We start from the raw sequence: 17,068 nt of genomic DNA on the forward strand, positions 1-17,068 counted from the left end.
TGAAAGTTTTTTTGGAGTGGGGGAAACGTCCAGAAAAGAGCCATTAAATCACACAGTGCTTACTTTAGAAACCAGGAACACACTAGCTACATACAAACATTCCACACCTAGGCCGAAACCACTCGTTTACATGTAAACGTGCCAACCAAGTTAACTAAACATTTCCCACATTTTAAGTCAGAAAAAGGCTCCCTTTAAAAGTCCATTTCGGTCCTCTAACTCGCTCCACCGTAGAGTTGGAAAACATTCTCAAAGTCTCTCTCTTGGAATTCCACTGTACTTTCATAAGCGGAGTCCAAACACATGTACACGTTCTGCGGCGAGGTGGAATCCGCATAAACCGACCGACATTGGTCATGTCCCGAAAAGTCCATTGCAGTACTTATATTTACACTTGAACACATTTCATCCTCGTACGCAAAGTCTTGATAGACGAGGCGCATCAAATACTGCGTTGTGTTGCCGGGGGCCATAGTTCCGGGAGGAACATGTCCGCCTTCTAACTTCATAAGCGGCGAAACATTCCTGGCCTTGTAACGACTGGCAAAACGGATCCAGTACGACTGTTTGTCACGGGTCTTACGGGTACGAGTGTGGCGGCAGCTTTTCCTCGCCGTGGTCCTGTTGACCCTCCATTTCTTCACCAGCTTTTCTCTTTCGTTGCCGAGACACTTCATCCGCCGCCATTTTGTGCATTTTAATCTCAAACAAGCTCGCGGCCTTACTTCTTCACGACTTCTTTTCACATCCATTGATTCTATACACATTCTACTAAACGATTAGTCCCTCAGTTCCACCTACTCAGCAGGCAAGAGCGTTAAAACAAACTAGCTAGTTACTTGACTAGCCAGATTCGAAAATCAACTAGGTAATGCAGTTAACAACTGGAATTGTATGACTGGAATTTAGTAAGAACTACTCTCTTCTCAGGATAAAAAGCTATTCTAAAACACGCGACAGACCCAGGTTGTCTTTAGAGTGACGATTATACTTGGTTTACATCCAGTCAAGTACAGTACCTTCCTAGTTCCCTTGCTCGCCTCAAGCCCAAAAGCTGCTGGATTACTAAACAAAACGTTAACTGAACGTGTGATAAACGCACAGGATGGGGGAAGTAGGAGTGACTTGTGTCACGTGTCTGAACGGAATAGCCAATTAGATTCACTTCTCCATCGACGTGTATACAACGTTTGTAGTCCTAAAGCCAGTCAGGAAGTAACTTCGCATTTTGAGCCATGGGTTACGTGCCTTGACAAAAGTAAGTTGCTAACAAGTTGCGAAATTCAAACTACAACAACGGTCGAATTCTGGCAACCGCGACTCAGGTTTTCGTACTAGCCCGCCCGCAAGCTACAACCGTTGTAGTTTCAATGTCATGGCAAAAAGTATGGACAGCTGACACCCAACGTCTCTTTCGAAATGAAATTAATGTGGCGTTGGTCCTGACGGCACTGGGGTGCAGTGGGTAGCACTGTGCCCTCACAGCAAGAATATAATGAAAATAGAAACAGAAAGCCGCCTGGATTCTGGGCCTTTCTGTTTGGAGCTTGCATGTTAGATTAGATTAGATTCAACTTTATTGTCATTGCACAGAGTACATGTACTGAGACAACGAAATGCAGTTAGCATCTAACCAGAAGTGCAAAAGAAGCAGTAAAGTGCAGTAAGGTATATGTACATAAGTGAATAAATATGAATACAATATTGATAAATATGAATACAATACAATGTGTTATGAACAGTATAGACAGTTATAAACAATATAGACAGTGGATCGGTATAAATATGATAAATAAATTATTAGCAAGGTGCGGCAGTGCAAGGTTCATTCATTGGAGTAAGTTGAGTGGGGGGGGGGGGGGGGGGGCTGGGGGGGGGTCCGGGGGGGGTATCCGGGGTGGGGGTGGGGGGGGGGGGGGGCTGTCACCGTGGTGCAGAGTTCAGCAAGGTGACAGCTGAGGGGAAAAAGCTGTTCCTGAACCTGCTGGTCCTAGAACGGAGGCTCCTGTAGCGCCTCCCAGAGGGAAGGAGGGCAAACAGTCTGTGGCTGGGGTGGGGTGAGAGGTGTCCCTGGCGATGTTCTCCCCATGTTCATGTGGGTTTCCTCCGGGTACTCCGGATTCGTCCCACAGTCCAAAGACATGCCGGTAGGATAATTGGAGACTCTAAAATGCCCATAGGTATGATTGTGTCTGAAAATGGTGAGTGAATGGTGTGTATGCCCTGCGATAGATTGACGGCCTGTTCAGCGTGTATTCCCACCTCTTGCCAAATGCACGCTGGGATAGGCTCCAGCACCCCGCAACCTTGCCCAGAATAAGTGGGTATAGATAATGGAAGGATGGAACTAAGGAGCCAAGCCCAAACCATGAAAAACAGCCCCAGAACAAGGGGTGTTCACATACTTCCGATTATAAAGTGTATGCCCGAAACAGAGCTGTGGCAGCCAGCACAAATTTTCCTCAGCAATGCCTTTCTCAGTGGAGTGCTGGTGATACTCTAGGGGTGACCTTTGTGTTTGTGGGGTGCAAGCGAAAGGCCAAATTTAACACTCTGACTCATGACAGTGGGTTTGCATGGTTTAGTGGAAATATAATTGCTGAATGAATGTGTGGGTGTGTGTCCTCTAAATTACATCTGCAGCACTTTTATAGTATTTTGTTTGTCTCCATAAATCACCTGACAATGAAGACGTTAAATCACTCCTGTCTCCTGTCATTAAAACAACTTTATTCAATGTGGCATTTCAGTACAAAGCACACAAAGACTATTATTAACCCAAACCATACCCCACCAAATGAGACATATCATGTTGCATCTTTAAAAATTTCCAAAGCATAGTATATATTCAGAATAACCGTTAGCTTTGTAATAAACCAAATTTTGATGTTTGTGTCAAAAAAATCTCTTGATTATATATTTTTATATTACAGACTTTACAACAGTTGCTTTCATATAAATGCTTCCTTTATTTACGCCAGGCAGTTTTGTTAAGTCAGTATGCTCTAAAGTAATGCTCTAACAGCCTATTGTTTGTACATCATTATTGTGAAACTTCTTTACAGAGAAAGATATGGATCCGTGAATCACACACCAAAAATAATCATCGTTCATACAAATAAAATTGACAAAAATACTCAGGAATCTTTGAACATTAATCTTTTATCTTTTCCCCAGCATTCTGTGGCTTAGCAAGGATTAAGTTTCCAATAGTTTGTTTTTGTGTGTCTGAATATACTTAAGTCAGTCCTTCAATTAATGTGCAGGGTACACAGACATACAGACACTGTGTGTGTGTGTGTGTGTGTGTGTGCGTGTGTGTGCGTGTGCATGCCTGCATGTGTGCGTGCATGTGTGTGTGTATGTTTGTGTGTGTGTGTGTGTGTGTGTGTGTGTGTATGTGTGTGTGTGTGTGTGTGTATTTAGATTAGGTCCCCGATGGGTACACGGGGCAGGCAGACATAGGCCTGTGGGGTCTTGCTCAAGTTGACTGGGTTGCCATCCAGTCGGATATCCTCCAGCGCGTTGCGAATATATTTGGGATCATGTGAGTTGCAGAAAGTATCCTCGTGTATAATCTGGATGTTGTTGTTCTGCAACCAGAGGGTAAAACCAATGTGAATCCATGTACAGCATTAACACATTCTGTATAATTACACACAACAAAACCGTTAAGCTTTAGGGCCGTGAAGCCTTCTTCAAATGTCGCAATATTGACCCATGCTCAAATCTTTTAGCTAGCTGTTACCTGATTCACCAAGAGTTTTGAAAATTAGAAATACAACATTCATTTCAGAGCACCTAACCAAAAAATTCTGTGCCATTCATTGACAGTTGTAATGACAAAATACACACAAAAAAATGAAATCATGAAAAGTAAAAAGAATTATGTGGCCATATGTAGATTTTTTTTGTGTTTGAGTTTGGCACCACATGGGTTGACAATAAGCAGTAAATCCTGATGACGTATTATACAACTTCCTAGTTCTCTGACTCCAAAAATAATTTCGCCCAAAGTTATGTGCCATCCTGGAACTCCAGTGTTCCACACTGGTTATGAGTCCTGTCTCATGTTAGCTGCGTGAACAACATAGCAGAAAGAGTATAGTTCACTGCCACCAGAGGGCAGTGTTGAAACAGCACCAAGAGTACCTGCAAGTGAAGGGAGCGCAGACTGTGCGGCAGCGGCAAGGGAATGTGGTCTATCTCATTGTCGGTCAGGTAGAGGTACAGCAGGTTGGTCATATCCTACAAAACGATTTTTAAAAATTATAACCCCATCACTGTATTTTACAGAAAGTGTAAACATCTAAATGCAATGAGCTGTAATATTTCCTGTTTTGTGTGGTAGTGCAGTCACCCCTCACCTTGAAAGCCTCTCTCTGGATGCTTCTGCTTCCCAGCCTGTTGTGGCTGGCATCGAGGAGGGTCATGGTGGCGGGCAGCGGTGGCAGCTGTGCCAAGCTGTTCTCCCTCACCAGCAGCTCCTCCAGGGCGGGCAGCTTGACAAGGGCATCCCTGTCGATCTGGGAGACCTGGTTACTGGTCAGATCGATCCTCTTCAGCTTGTCTGCGGTCACAGATAAAACGGCAAAACTCACCGAGGGCATGGACATGGTGACTTTCAAATATGCCCCATTATACGTATTCCTTTCAGAGATGTGAGCCTCACTGACTTGGGAAATGTGTACTCGGTTGGTTTAGGGTTTTACTAAAACAAAGTAGTTCTGGGAGCTCCCCATGCCCCTTATGATTCAACATTTACTGACATACAGGAAAGCTTTTTAACCTCACTTGCTGGATTTTTGGGGGTTCAGGCTTGGTCTTTCCCTTTTTTTTTTTCCATTTCCTGTTTCTAAAAAGCGTCATTGTGACAATGCCTCTCTAAAAATCACAATACAATAAAGTTGAATTGAATTGAATAGAAAGCCTAATTAGATTTTTTAAGCTGCAATATCCTCGTGACAAACTACGCATGTATCCCCCTTCCTTTCACACCACGTTGCCACTTGAACAGTTAAATTTTTGTCCATGAGGTGAGCGTCTTAGCTGGACAAGTTGCCAGGCCTTTACTGGCTATTAGCTATGAGCTTACTGTGAAACCCTGAAGTCCTGCTACAGTGGAAGACCTGCACCTGCACATACTCATGTGAGCAAAGTCCTCCTTGTTGATCTTGGTAATTTTGTTGAAGCGAGCGTAGAAGTGAGTGGTCTCTTTGGGCAGGGGCGGGACTGTCTCCAGCTTCACATCATCGCAGTAGACTGAGCCCCCCATGCAGGTACAGAGAAGGCAGGTTGGTAGACCTGGGGGAAGCCATAGGATTGATCAAACACAGCATGTAGGGATGATGTATGTATAAGGCTGTGTACTATAAATACCCTCAGTCCGAAACCCTAAATCCCCAGGGACTTTAAAGATTGTGCTATTGGCCTAATACATAGCTTTAAGTATCCAGAAAGTTAAATTTTCAGGGGTACAATCAATGCCATTAAATCTTCATTGTTCTCACTCATAGTCTTACAACTTGTAGAATTAATACTGAGCTGTCATTTGTGTTGCTTACAAAGAGACTTCTAGGCCTATCCCTTTTAAAGTAACTTGCCTCTCCGCTATGTGTCACAACACAAATAATGCTGACAATTGCTTCTTCTGGAAGTAACTGAGAGATATTTTTTAAAGTATTTGTTTTACTTGGTGGTGAGATGGTGAGATGTGAGATAGGTAAGAGGGATTATAGACAGAGTGGCTTGTTTTAAAGTGGTGAGTTTCAGATTGGGTCTGAAGTCTGGGTAGGTTTATACAGGTGTCTTCAGCAGGTGAGTTGCATGCTGGTAACTGAGTAGGCATACAGTATATTTAGGACATGTGAACAGGGAGTAGTACATCATCTAGAATAGTATATTGCAGTGGCAGTGTTACAGGTAGGTGACTGAGGTTTGAGTGATGTTAAAGGCAAACAAATTTTCAGAAAAGTGAGCAACTGACACCGGTGAATATGTCTACGGAGGTTTGGACCAGGGACCAGTGATATGGGTGAGCTGGTCTTTGGCAGGTGGGTTGTATCTGAGATGGGAGAACAATACGCCAGCTGGGAAGGAACATGGAACTGGCAGCAGGCTAAAAAGTGATTATATTTGGGCCAGTGGTGCTGGTGTAAAAGGTGAGCAGTGTAATGAACATGTTTTTCACTGACCCTTCTGTGTGTCCGGACCCATCAGCACGCCGGGGATCACAGGGCTGCCCGTGGCTCTCGGGGGCTGTGGCCTCAGAGGAACCTCCTCTTCCTCTTCAACCTCCCACTCCTCCACCTTCTCCTCCTCCTCTTCCTCCTCCTCCTTCCAAACATCCTCCTCTCCTTCCTGTTCCTCTTCTTCCTCTTCCTGTCCCACTTCTTGTTCTTCTTCTTCTTCTTCTACCTCCTCCTCCTCCTCCTCCTCCACATCCACTTCCTCCACGTCCTCCTCTTCCCGATATTCCTCCTCCTCTTCCTGGTCCTCCTCCTCTTCCTGTTCCACCTCCTCCTCCTCTTCCTCCTCTTCCTCTTCCTCCAGGGAGGCAGCAGGGGCCTGGTACCCATCCACCATGGGGGCCAATGTCCCAATCTCTATCTACAACCAGAATCACAGACACCGCATGTCTCAGTCACAAAATGTCTCCTGGTGGAGGTATATAGTGTGGGGACTTTTGTAAAGTGAATATTGAATTATGCAGCCTCCCACTCCTCCATAGAATTTTGTAAGTATTTTCTATTCCTCATATCAGTCATTGCTTTTGTTCAGACAAAAATAGCTTTTTTGAGTAAAAAATGCACCAATACTATATATATATATATATATATATATATATATATATGTATATATTTAAGGTTGTGTGGTTAATTAATGACAGCTGGAAAATGCCACAGCTTTTTAGAACTGGAGTGGTTAAGTGCTAAAGCCTTGCTACTTCGCTCTAGAGTAAATCAAGCCCGAGTTTGAATTGTCAGTAAAGGCCACGCCTTCAAAAACTGCCAGCACAGCATCTGCCTTCAACCGTCAGGCTTCCAGCTTAATGTACGACTACGTTCTGCAGTTCCACCCCTGGCCACACAGTGGCACTGGGCGCCCACGCTGAGCCTTGAACAGGAACAGCCATTCGCTCTCTGACATATAGGAATGAAATTCTCTCACAGTGAGAAATGGTCCTTGTGGAACCAAGACACTCATGGTAGCACAAAAAACATATTTCAATGCAAGGAGCACACGAGAATCTCCACATATGCACTTGGAGATGAATGTATGCTTTGTTGAGAATTAATTTAGATTGATTTTATGTAGCACAACAAACATTACCCAAGCATCCAAATCATCTGAATATCTTTAACAAAAAAGGTAAAATAAAGAACTGTACGCCACTGATACAACGTCCATCTCGTTGGAAAACTCTTTCTGCAGAAATATATGGATTTCTCACATGGATATACCTAGTAGAGACTGACTATTCTAAGTGAATAATTATCTCTGCTCAACAATATCATTGGGTGATAATAATAATGTAGCTTCTCACACTGGAAGCAAGGGGTGTTGAAGAACTACTTCAACTCATTTTTGGACTGCATTGTCCAGTGTGCACCTGGCCTACCTGCACAATTCCATTGAATGTACACACACATACACAGGATATTGTTCATTGTCAAAGACAGAGAACATGGTATAGCGGTTTCTAGCTCCGGCGCTTCTAATTTTAATTATGTTTTTCATTAAGCCAAGAAAGAACCTGCACCCCAGCTATGATGCTGGCATAGGTACAAGTGGGTCAGAGACTCATTGGATTCATAAGATGAAGTTGTGCTAATGAATAACAAAGATTTCTAGAAGAAGGAAGCTTTCCAGAATTTTTTCTTCTACAAGTAATATTCCGTAAACAGTTTCTGGCTAATCAACCATAGAAAGATTGCATGTCTGAATCACCCTTTAACACATGTTTGTTCTTATAAAATATTCTTGTTCTCTCCAGAAACATATGTGTGTGATTACTGTGGCTACAGTGAAATTGAGAGGACTGTGTTAGAGGTGTGTGTGCATAAGTGTATGTGTATACATTTGCACATATTTATGTATGCATGTGCGTATGTATGTATGTATGTATGTATGCATGCTTGCCTGCATGTACCAGCTGCCATATCACAATGTATGTTGCTCCTGCTGAGAGGTTGAAGCTGACTAAGTGTGCTGGTTGGTTAATATTTGGGTAGAAGACCTGGGAAGGCACAGTTTCTGTTAGAAGTGCTGCTGGTGGCCAGTAGTGGGTGGTCTTTCCTCTGAACCAAACAAAATACCAAGTGCTACCTTTTGGATGAGATGTTAAACCAAGGTTCTGACTCTGTTTGGTCATTGTCGATCTCAAACTTATCTCTAAGCGAAGGGGATTTCATGGAATCCTATAAAAATTTTAATACTGGCATTCCCAAGATGGCTGCCAAATTGTCCCTTAGTTTCTCTCCCTACAAATAGTCTAATGTGCAGTGGGTGTTTTGTTGCAAAACAGTACAACACAGGTGGACACTAGTGGTGGTTGAGGTGTGTCTCACCTTTCACTGTGAAGAGGTCTGAGATCATGAAAAGCACCATATAAATCAGGAGTGCACAACAAGGGCCGATCCATTTCAAGAATTGTGCCTACCTCTGCTCTTTATTATTTATTTAGATCAATCATATCTTAATCTGACATTTGTATTTGTATAAGCACCAGCTAAAGCCGCAGACCGCTAGCGTATCCTTATATGTATATTTTACTGTGATCAAGTGAACCACTATAGTTTATAGAGCTGTCAGAAAACTAAATCTAAGGTAAATGGCTGGAACAAAAACCAGCACACGGACCAGAGTTGTACACACCCAATATAAAATAAATCGATTATTATTATTATTATTATTATTATTATTATTATTATTATTATTATATGCATGTGTGTTCATTCTTGCGTCCATGTACATGTGTGTGCATATGTGCATGCGTGTGCCTCATTCCAGGCCTCAGGCTTGAAATCTGAAACACACCGAAGTCCTGCAGCAGGTCTGGGTTTGCCTAAAGGGTCAAAGGTCGGCGAAGCACTTCATTTCAAACATTTTTGCTGTCGTTGACGCCTTGATGGCTGAACAATCTCATAAAAAAATGTGAGGAGAAGATTAACCGTGGAGATTTTACAAGGCCTGATTTTGTTATTTAGATTTAGTTGACATTGCCTTCACAAAGTAATCAAACTGTCTTTTGTCACAACAAAAGTCAAAAATAATTATAAAATTCTGCTTGCAACATGTATTACAGGACTTGTAGACACAAATATGGGGCGGAACCAAGTAGAACAATTCCTTGCACTTGCACTACATGAATTAACCTAATATTTTACTACTGTATAAACAGTAATGGGATCTTCTACAGATCCATCTCTATTGAGCTTCCTAAAGCAATGTTAGGAAATTTTGTTTTAAAAGATATTATTTACTTGTGCTAGTGGCCTGCCAGTTTCAAGCCGTAGAAATTTCCCATCTTAAATTAAGGAAATTATGATACCACAGCTTCTCAGACAGCTGATTCATATGCCAAATGAAAGGGAACATATCAAAGCATACTAAAACTTAATGTTCATTTGGATTTTTGAAACTTTATCTTTTCCCCTTTTTTATGTTCCTCCACCAACCTAGCCAAGAACAAATTTTATGTTTGGGTAAATTACATTTTACATTAATCTAACAGATGCTCTGATTCAGAGTGACTTACGATATAGTTCAATTGCATAAATATTTTCTACCACTGCCCTTTGTGGTGTCAGCAGTTATCAACTATAGAATGAGTTCACATTGATGTTGGAACTTAAAATGGGGGCAGGGGTGACAATTTAAACTCAAGTCCTTGTGGGTCATCATGTCTGCTGGTGGTGCATGTATTCTTTAGCCAACCAATGTCTTAAATGAAATACTGGTGCTGAAACACACCAAAACCCAGCAGACACTATGGCCCTCCAGACCTAGTTTCCGACACCTGTGATACTAGCAATTAGAAGTAAAAAAAAAAAAAACTCCTGCCTCACATCTCTCTTCAAGGATTTGTTACAGGAACTCAACAGCAAGAGCATATGATCGCTACTGACACAAGAGAATTATACAACTGAGAATTTCAGACTTTGTTCTCATATCAAATTACCTAAAACGGGTATTTGTACATCAAATAAGTGGGCCAAAGACAGATTCTTGTTGTACTCCAGAAGAAAATAGCTGCTGTGGAGAGACAGGGCCCTTTGAGGTTACAGGAGGCTGAAAATTGGAAAGGTAGCACATTTGAAGGGCTTAGCTGGATAAACCCCAGGTGGCTAACCTCCAAGGGATGGATCTGAACTTGGATGGCCACCACCCACTTCTGGACTTGACTAACAGGGTGAACATCTGTGGGAACATGGATTGGACAGCAGGGATCATTAGGGGCTACCACGTACTAGCTTCTACCCCTAATTTGGTCTTCTCTCTCTTTTTGTAAGTTTTCAAGCTACAGGATGCAGGCCAGTGAAATCTAGACAGAGCAGGACTGTGACTCAGAATAGCCCATCCTGTTAGTCATCTCGACAGAGCATAGTTTGGTAATGGGGCTTCAAGGACCAACTGCATTAAGGGCCAACTCCCTTTTAGTCATTTTCCCCTGCCAGAGGAGAAACAATTTCCTCACAGACAGTAAGATGGCAAAAACCTATTTATACATCTGAATTTAAAATCTTAGGCCTGCTGGTGGAATTGAACAATACAGAACACTGTTATATTCATTGATGTTATATATTTCAGTCATGTTCACTTATTTGCATCCTTGCGCCCAAATCATTGCAAAAGGCACCAATAATCAAATGTTATTCAATTGATTTACACTTTGGCAATTCTTTTAAGTTGGTGAAGTTGCTTTTGTATACAGATATTGTGCTGAATGCAGACAGTGGAATTGCCTACTGTACATCATGATCAGCTCATGATGTGGGTTTGGCTTCAAGATTCATTTTCCAAAACATTGAGTCCACTGTTTCTTATTATACCAGCCCAGCATAGTTTTGGTGCTTCACAAAAGAAGAGAGCATAAACCGGAATGCATAGTGTGTTAAAAAAAGATTGTTTAAGGGTTCCCCTTCCAAACCTCCACTGCAGACGTTCCACATCACTTCCAGCTTGGTCTGAATTTAAGTGCATTTTTTGGCAGGGTCAGCCCTCCTTCCTGATTCTATCTTCGCCATTTTTTTTTTCCACTCACCGTCTCATGATTCAGAAAAAAGGTAAGCTGTCTGGACTTGGGTAGCAACTCAGTGGGTAGTAAGAGAGAGGAGAACAGGTTTGGCTTAAGCACAGTCTGGCACACTTCACCATTCTAACCTAAATATATGGAAAATCGTTATGCCGAGCATCAAACTTGCTTTCACGGGGTATTGTAAAAACAGACACAACACATTTAAAACACATTTATATTTGGGGTTAGTGTCAGAGTTGCGAATCCATCATTTCCTCAAGAAAACAAAGTTACAGCTCCTTCATCTTTAGCTTTCAATTCGCATCAGATGGGTAATAAGAATTGTTTTTCTTTATCGTGGCACTGTGATGCCACGTTTCCTGTGACATTTTTATTCAGGTCAAAAGACAGTTACATAACAATGATTGTGTTATGTAACTGTCTTTTTTTTAGCATCCAACACACACGTTCTTGTGATGAAGCAGGCTCTGCTGAAAGAAAGCTGTGAGATTTGTTCCTTTTGTGCTGTAACCTGCTGAACCTCAGGGAATCATTGTCTTTCTCGCTTTCTCTATTATACCAATTTCTTCAACCTACACTTGGCAATTTCACACCCATACTTAGGTAGCTAAGTATGGTTGCCACTTGTCTTATAGTTATTGTAACATTTATAATAATATTCTGTCCCTTAACAGATTTCCTCATGCCAAGTGATCGATCCACACCACTGTGACAGACACCAAGTATAAAACACAAGTTGAAATCTGCATGATCTTTTCACGCCAACAGCAATTGCCTCTGTAACACTACGTTAACAGCATGAAAGCCTGAGGTTCTTACCTGAGGCTCATCAATGGTCAGTTCATCGTCGTAGTCGTAGATGTCGTGGTTCTCCAAGTTCAAGTTGTCCAGATCTACATCGTAGTTGGCGGAATCATATGTGTCAAGCTCTTCCTGCCGAGTCTGTCTTGAGGGTGCGGCCACGGAGACCCTCAAGATGAGGAGGCCCAAAAGAAAGTGCACCATCATCTTCATCATCCCGCCTGCAAGAAAACTTCATTACTACCTTGTTTTCTCGTCTCCTTATAACTTATTAGATGCTAACTGGCTGCAACAATAGTAAAGATTTGAATCATTTAATAAATTAAAGAACAAAAACATGGTTCTTCCTTTTCCGCCTCCTCCACTTTTTTGTGATCCACCTGAATCTCAATGGTTCCATATGTTACCAGTGACCTCTGACCTACAGCCTCCATTTTGTAATTGTATCCTCATTTTTCTCAGTCCCACCCTATGGCACACAATGTCAGAGTTCATCAGATATGTCACGGAAAGGAATTTTAACATTGTTTAACCTCAGGGTTGTGGTTTTGTTATTGCGAGCATTCACTGTAGGTGAAGCCTCACAGCACTACAAACTTGTTGATTGCATGACTGTTCAGACAAATAACACTGATGGGATCTCCACTCTAAGGCCTATGTTCAGAGCTACATGCTGTTCATGCTTCTGACTTGCAAACTGCCATCTTAGGTCTGTTTAACCCTCCCCCTCCACTATAAAAGGTCAGAGTTCATCTGATATATTCAGGGCAGGAATGCTTTCATCCTAGACACGAAAAATCTTTCTTATCTCGGGCAACCTCCTTATGAAACCCTGAGACATTGGTCTTAGTTTTCTATGGAGAACACATCTCTGCAAAGTAGTGTGATGATTCAAATGTATTATGGAAAATTTAGGAAGGTCATATTTTTGTAAATGTGATTCCCAGACATATCTGAGGTCAGACTGAATCCTGGAACTTTAGATTCTCTGCAGTCAAGAAGGTGGATCAAATTTCAAACCAAAGTTTTACTCTTGATTCCCTAAATTAAGACATACTTTTTAACCAACCATCACTCTGGGCTTCTACCCTGCAATAAGCTGAGCTGAGACATCCTTTGGAAGCAGAAAGCAGCTTGCTAAGGCTTTCAACTGCCCCGGGTTAAAATGTGAAAAGGGTGCTGAGCTGGACTAGGACAAAGTCCCCGGGAGTTTATTTCTCTCTGATAAAGAGACCGGAAATACGTGTCAGGAATGAGAGAGAAGCTGAGACTGTGGGGAGTGAGAGGAGATAGAGGAACGAGAGGAGAGAGAGAGAGAGAGAGAGAGACAGAGACAGAGAGGCAGAGAGAGAGAGAGTCTGATGCTCGGTCGGACCTCAAGGCAAAATGAAAAGAAAGAAAGAGAGGTCCTGACAGAGGGCCTTTATGGGAGATAATCTTGGCCCGTCTCGGCATGCACGCTCAAAATTCCACCAGGGGCTGTGGACAGAGCATCAGTGAGTTATGACTGCAGGGGGAGGTTTCGCTTCGGGGGAATACAGGGAGCTCTCTGATGTCCTCAAACAGTGAGACAGACAGTCAGACTGATACATACACACACACACACACACACACGCATACACACACACGCACACACACACACACACGCTCGCTCTAGCACACACACCAACATGCATACACACACACACACACACACATGCACATGCATGCACACACACATTAGCACACACACCTACATGCATGCTCACATACAAACACACACATACATGTACACCCACACCTACATGCACACACACTCACAGACTTTGCAGGCACTGTCTTTTGATGGAGTCTAAAATGTGACTGAACAGTAATGAAAATCACTTGCAGTTTCAGCAAAGAGATACATCTGCTTTGTGTTGTAAAAAACACTTCTTTTTGTGCTGGTCCACAAGTGTGCTGTCAGACAGTTATAATTACACTGTGCAGTGTATGAAGTGTCTGTGTGTGGCTTACAGTCAGCTGCTGTGTTTTTTGTACATTCCAGACTTTTAATGATTTTACCGTTTCTTCTGAGCAGTGGGGATGGGCAGAAATATCATACTGTAATTTTTTCCATAAACGCCATATGCATGTATAAGTATGTGCAACTATGGATAGATGTACTCTACACACACATGCACACATGCATACACACACATGTGCACAAACACATTTGTTTACTTTCTTTGTTTTATATCAAGCTTAAGCATAATGATATTTTAATAGTATTGGTTGTCTTTTGTTCATAATGCTAATTGTACAAATGACACAAAATTCATGAAAGCAGTGTGTTGTCATCCAGACCTGTCTTTGAGGTATTGTAGATCAATGTGTGCATTTTAGTGTCATCTTAGTGCAAAGGTAGGAGTCACATCATCACAAAATGTAAAACAAAAGACAGACCAGCACGAATCAAAACTATGCATAACAGAGGCCATAATGAATTACTGATATTCACTTCCACCTTAAATACTGTGTGATCAAGAGAAACTATTTCCAAATGAACTGGACTAAATGAAGCAAAGATAATATTACTCCTAAGGCCATCAGGATACTGATCACAAGATCACAGGAACAACCTTTTGAACCATATTTAAACAATAAATTCAGTAGCATATATATATATATATATATATATGTATGTACATACATACATACATAATATATTACTATGAAATTTGAGCTTAAAAAAAAAAAACAGAACCTGCAATGTAGTGTTAATAAGGTACTGTAGCCTACACATAGCATTGTATTGAACAATATTTCTGAGGGCTTCAGCTAGTCTCAACCAAAATAGTCAATTAGTCTCAACCAAACTGGTCAACTTGTCTCAACCAAATGGTGGAATTAAGATGAAGGGAAAGCCCAAAGCCCAATATTCTTACCTCTCTCTCCCGCTTTCCAAAATGGTCCTGGCCGGTGAGGTGAAGGTGCTGAGGGTTCGGGGGGCCTGGGAAATGGCGAGGGGTCGATTGGAATGGAGGTGAGAGGGAGGATGGTGTGTGTGCGTTTGTATGCATACGCTCTCCCTGACCCAGGTGTGTGTGTGTGTGTGTGTGCGCCCACGTACGTATACGTATGTGTGATGGCAGCTTGATTTTGGTCACTCTCCACCTTATCACCAGAAGAAAAAAAAAAAAAACTGTAACAGAATACGAAGACCCCCCAAACTGCCCCCCCCCCCCCCCCCCCCCCCCCCACTTAATACCAACAAGAATAACTTTATTTGAGGAGGTTAATCAGTTTTATGTATGAAGTATTCGCCTTCCTTTTTCCTGAGGTGAAGATTCAGCGAACACATTCGCTTTCATGTACACATCTGCCGGGGACCCTGCTGCAGAACAATGGAGCCTCTGTGCGCCGGGCTTCCTTTTCTCTGCCGCTCTGTTGAGAAGGGAAGCCTTGGCCCTGCGAGGAGCCTCTCCGCACAGCCGATGCCAGGAGCGCCGCGGCGGGGCTAACAGGCCGACCGCAAAGGGCCCGGCCGGCCCTCTGAAGTCCCATGACAGTTTTCATGCGTCAGCTTTTTTCATCCCCGTTTGCGCCATTTTCCCCCTCACCAAAGACGGTTGAGCTTTTTTCTGATGTAGCAATGCAGAATGTGCTTCCTGGTCTCAAGACTCCAAACTCCTGTGTGCTAAAGCCTAAAGTGGAGGTAATGCTAGGGATGGTTCTAAAAGCGTAATTGTTTACAAATATGGTGGTAGGCTTTTTTTTTTTTTTTCAGGAAAGGTTGTAATGTATCACATCAAATTCAGAGTGTAATTTATTCTGAGTTGTTGATATTGTGTGTCCAGATATATTTTTTCTTCAGAAGTATGGGTCTCCCAAGTACAAGCAGAAATTTAGCCACAAGGTAGGGCTCCGCTTCCTGCCTCTTTAATCTCTGACACTGCTTCAATCGGTAATGGTTAGCAGCTGGCACTCGGTGTGTTTGAACCCGTGAACGCTGAATTGAAAGACAAAAGCCTGGATCATACCCAAGCACAATACATCAAGACTACACAGCGCTGTAAGCCAGATTGCGGTTTAATGCCATATTCTCCTGCAAGATTGAAAACATGCCATTGAAATATCAAGTTATGATAGATAGCAAACATCATCGTAAAGATGGGATTATTGCAGACCCCTGGACCCTGACTACTACCAATTATTACATTGAAACTGAAAGAATGTACACAGTTTCACCATATCAAACTCTTTATTCACACTGATGCAAAACAAATGAGTGAATTAAACAAAAAATAGGTTATACTATCATTGTCACTGAACAGGCCTGCTATCATAATTAGATAAATGGGCCTCTATTCCCAATGTGTTTGTGTCACAGAGGTTCTGTATTTGAAGTTTTTGGTATGTTTTGTTCTTGTACATACCATTTCAGAGACAGTGAAAGCAAACATTGCAACGTTGCAGAACTGTACAGTAACTGCCGAGTTGTGAACACAGTATGCTTAAGCACCACTCATAGAAATTAGTTTTGTGGATTGTCACAGAAAGCCAAGAAATGGGTCAAAAAGAACTGATTTCCCTTCAAAAAGCATTTAAGGTTTCCCAAAGCAGTGACGGTGTCTTTATGACTGTGGTATTTGATTGTTTTTATAACACAACTGTAGTACAAGTGTTTTTATCCAGGATTCATGGGATGTTTCAAAGACTGTTGATGGATTTCTACCTCAGTTGGTTGGGAATAGCTAAGTGATCCAACAAGTTGGATCAAGCTGGGCAATCGTACAGGAAAAATAAGAAGAAAGACTGAATGGCAAAAACCATCGGTGTCCTTCTTAAAATCATTTTCTTTTCAAACAGCCTGGTGTGAGGTACGGCATGGAGCAACAATCCAAGGCTTGTATTTCAGTGCATCCATTTGTCTGAGACATGCACACATGTGTGGTTGAGGCGGATGGACTGTGTGACCGAAAAGCACCCTCAGAGATTCCGGCTTCCCACTGCTGCGGCATAAATCAGGAAACCTCAAAGTCAGCA

At 42.3% G+C, this 17,068-nt stretch overlaps 1 protein-coding gene across 1 annotated transcript; it reads right to left on the reverse strand.

Moving 5' to 3' along the window:
- Positions 1–3,367: 3,367 nt before the first annotated feature.
- epyc (epiphycan) lies at positions 3,368–6,344 on the reverse strand. Its single transcript, XM_035427211.1, has 5 exons — positions 6,195–6,344; positions 5,146–5,304; positions 4,368–4,570; positions 4,153–4,248; positions 3,368–3,593 (listed from the first exon to the last, which is right to left on the reverse strand). Exons 1-5 carry the CDS (start codon positions 6,214–6,216, stop codon positions 3,423–3,425), a joined length of 651 nt encoding a protein of 216 aa, XP_035283102.1. The 5' UTR covers positions 6,217–6,344; the 3' UTR covers positions 3,368–3,422.
- Positions 6,345–17,068: the final 10,724 nt, after the last annotated feature.

This window comes from Anguilla anguilla, chromosome 7 (assembly GCF_013347855.1).
Source record: "Anguilla anguilla isolate fAngAng1 chromosome 7, fAngAng1.pri, whole genome shotgun sequence".
NCBI classification, from domain to species: Eukaryota; Metazoa; Chordata; class Actinopteri; order Anguilliformes; family Anguillidae; genus Anguilla; species Anguilla anguilla.

Coding starts and splice junctions, on each gene's coding strand:
- epyc (XM_035427211.1), bottom strand. CDS start 6,216: ATGGGTCCGGACACACAGAAGG. Junction 5,305..6,194: donor GGGTCCGGACACACAGAAGG/GTCAGTGAAAAA, acceptor GGCTTCCCCCAG/GTCTACCAACCTGCCTTCTC. Junction 3,594..4,152: donor TGCGCTCCCTTCACTTGCAG/GTACTCTTGGTG, acceptor CTCTGGTTGCAG/AACAACAACATCCAGATTAT.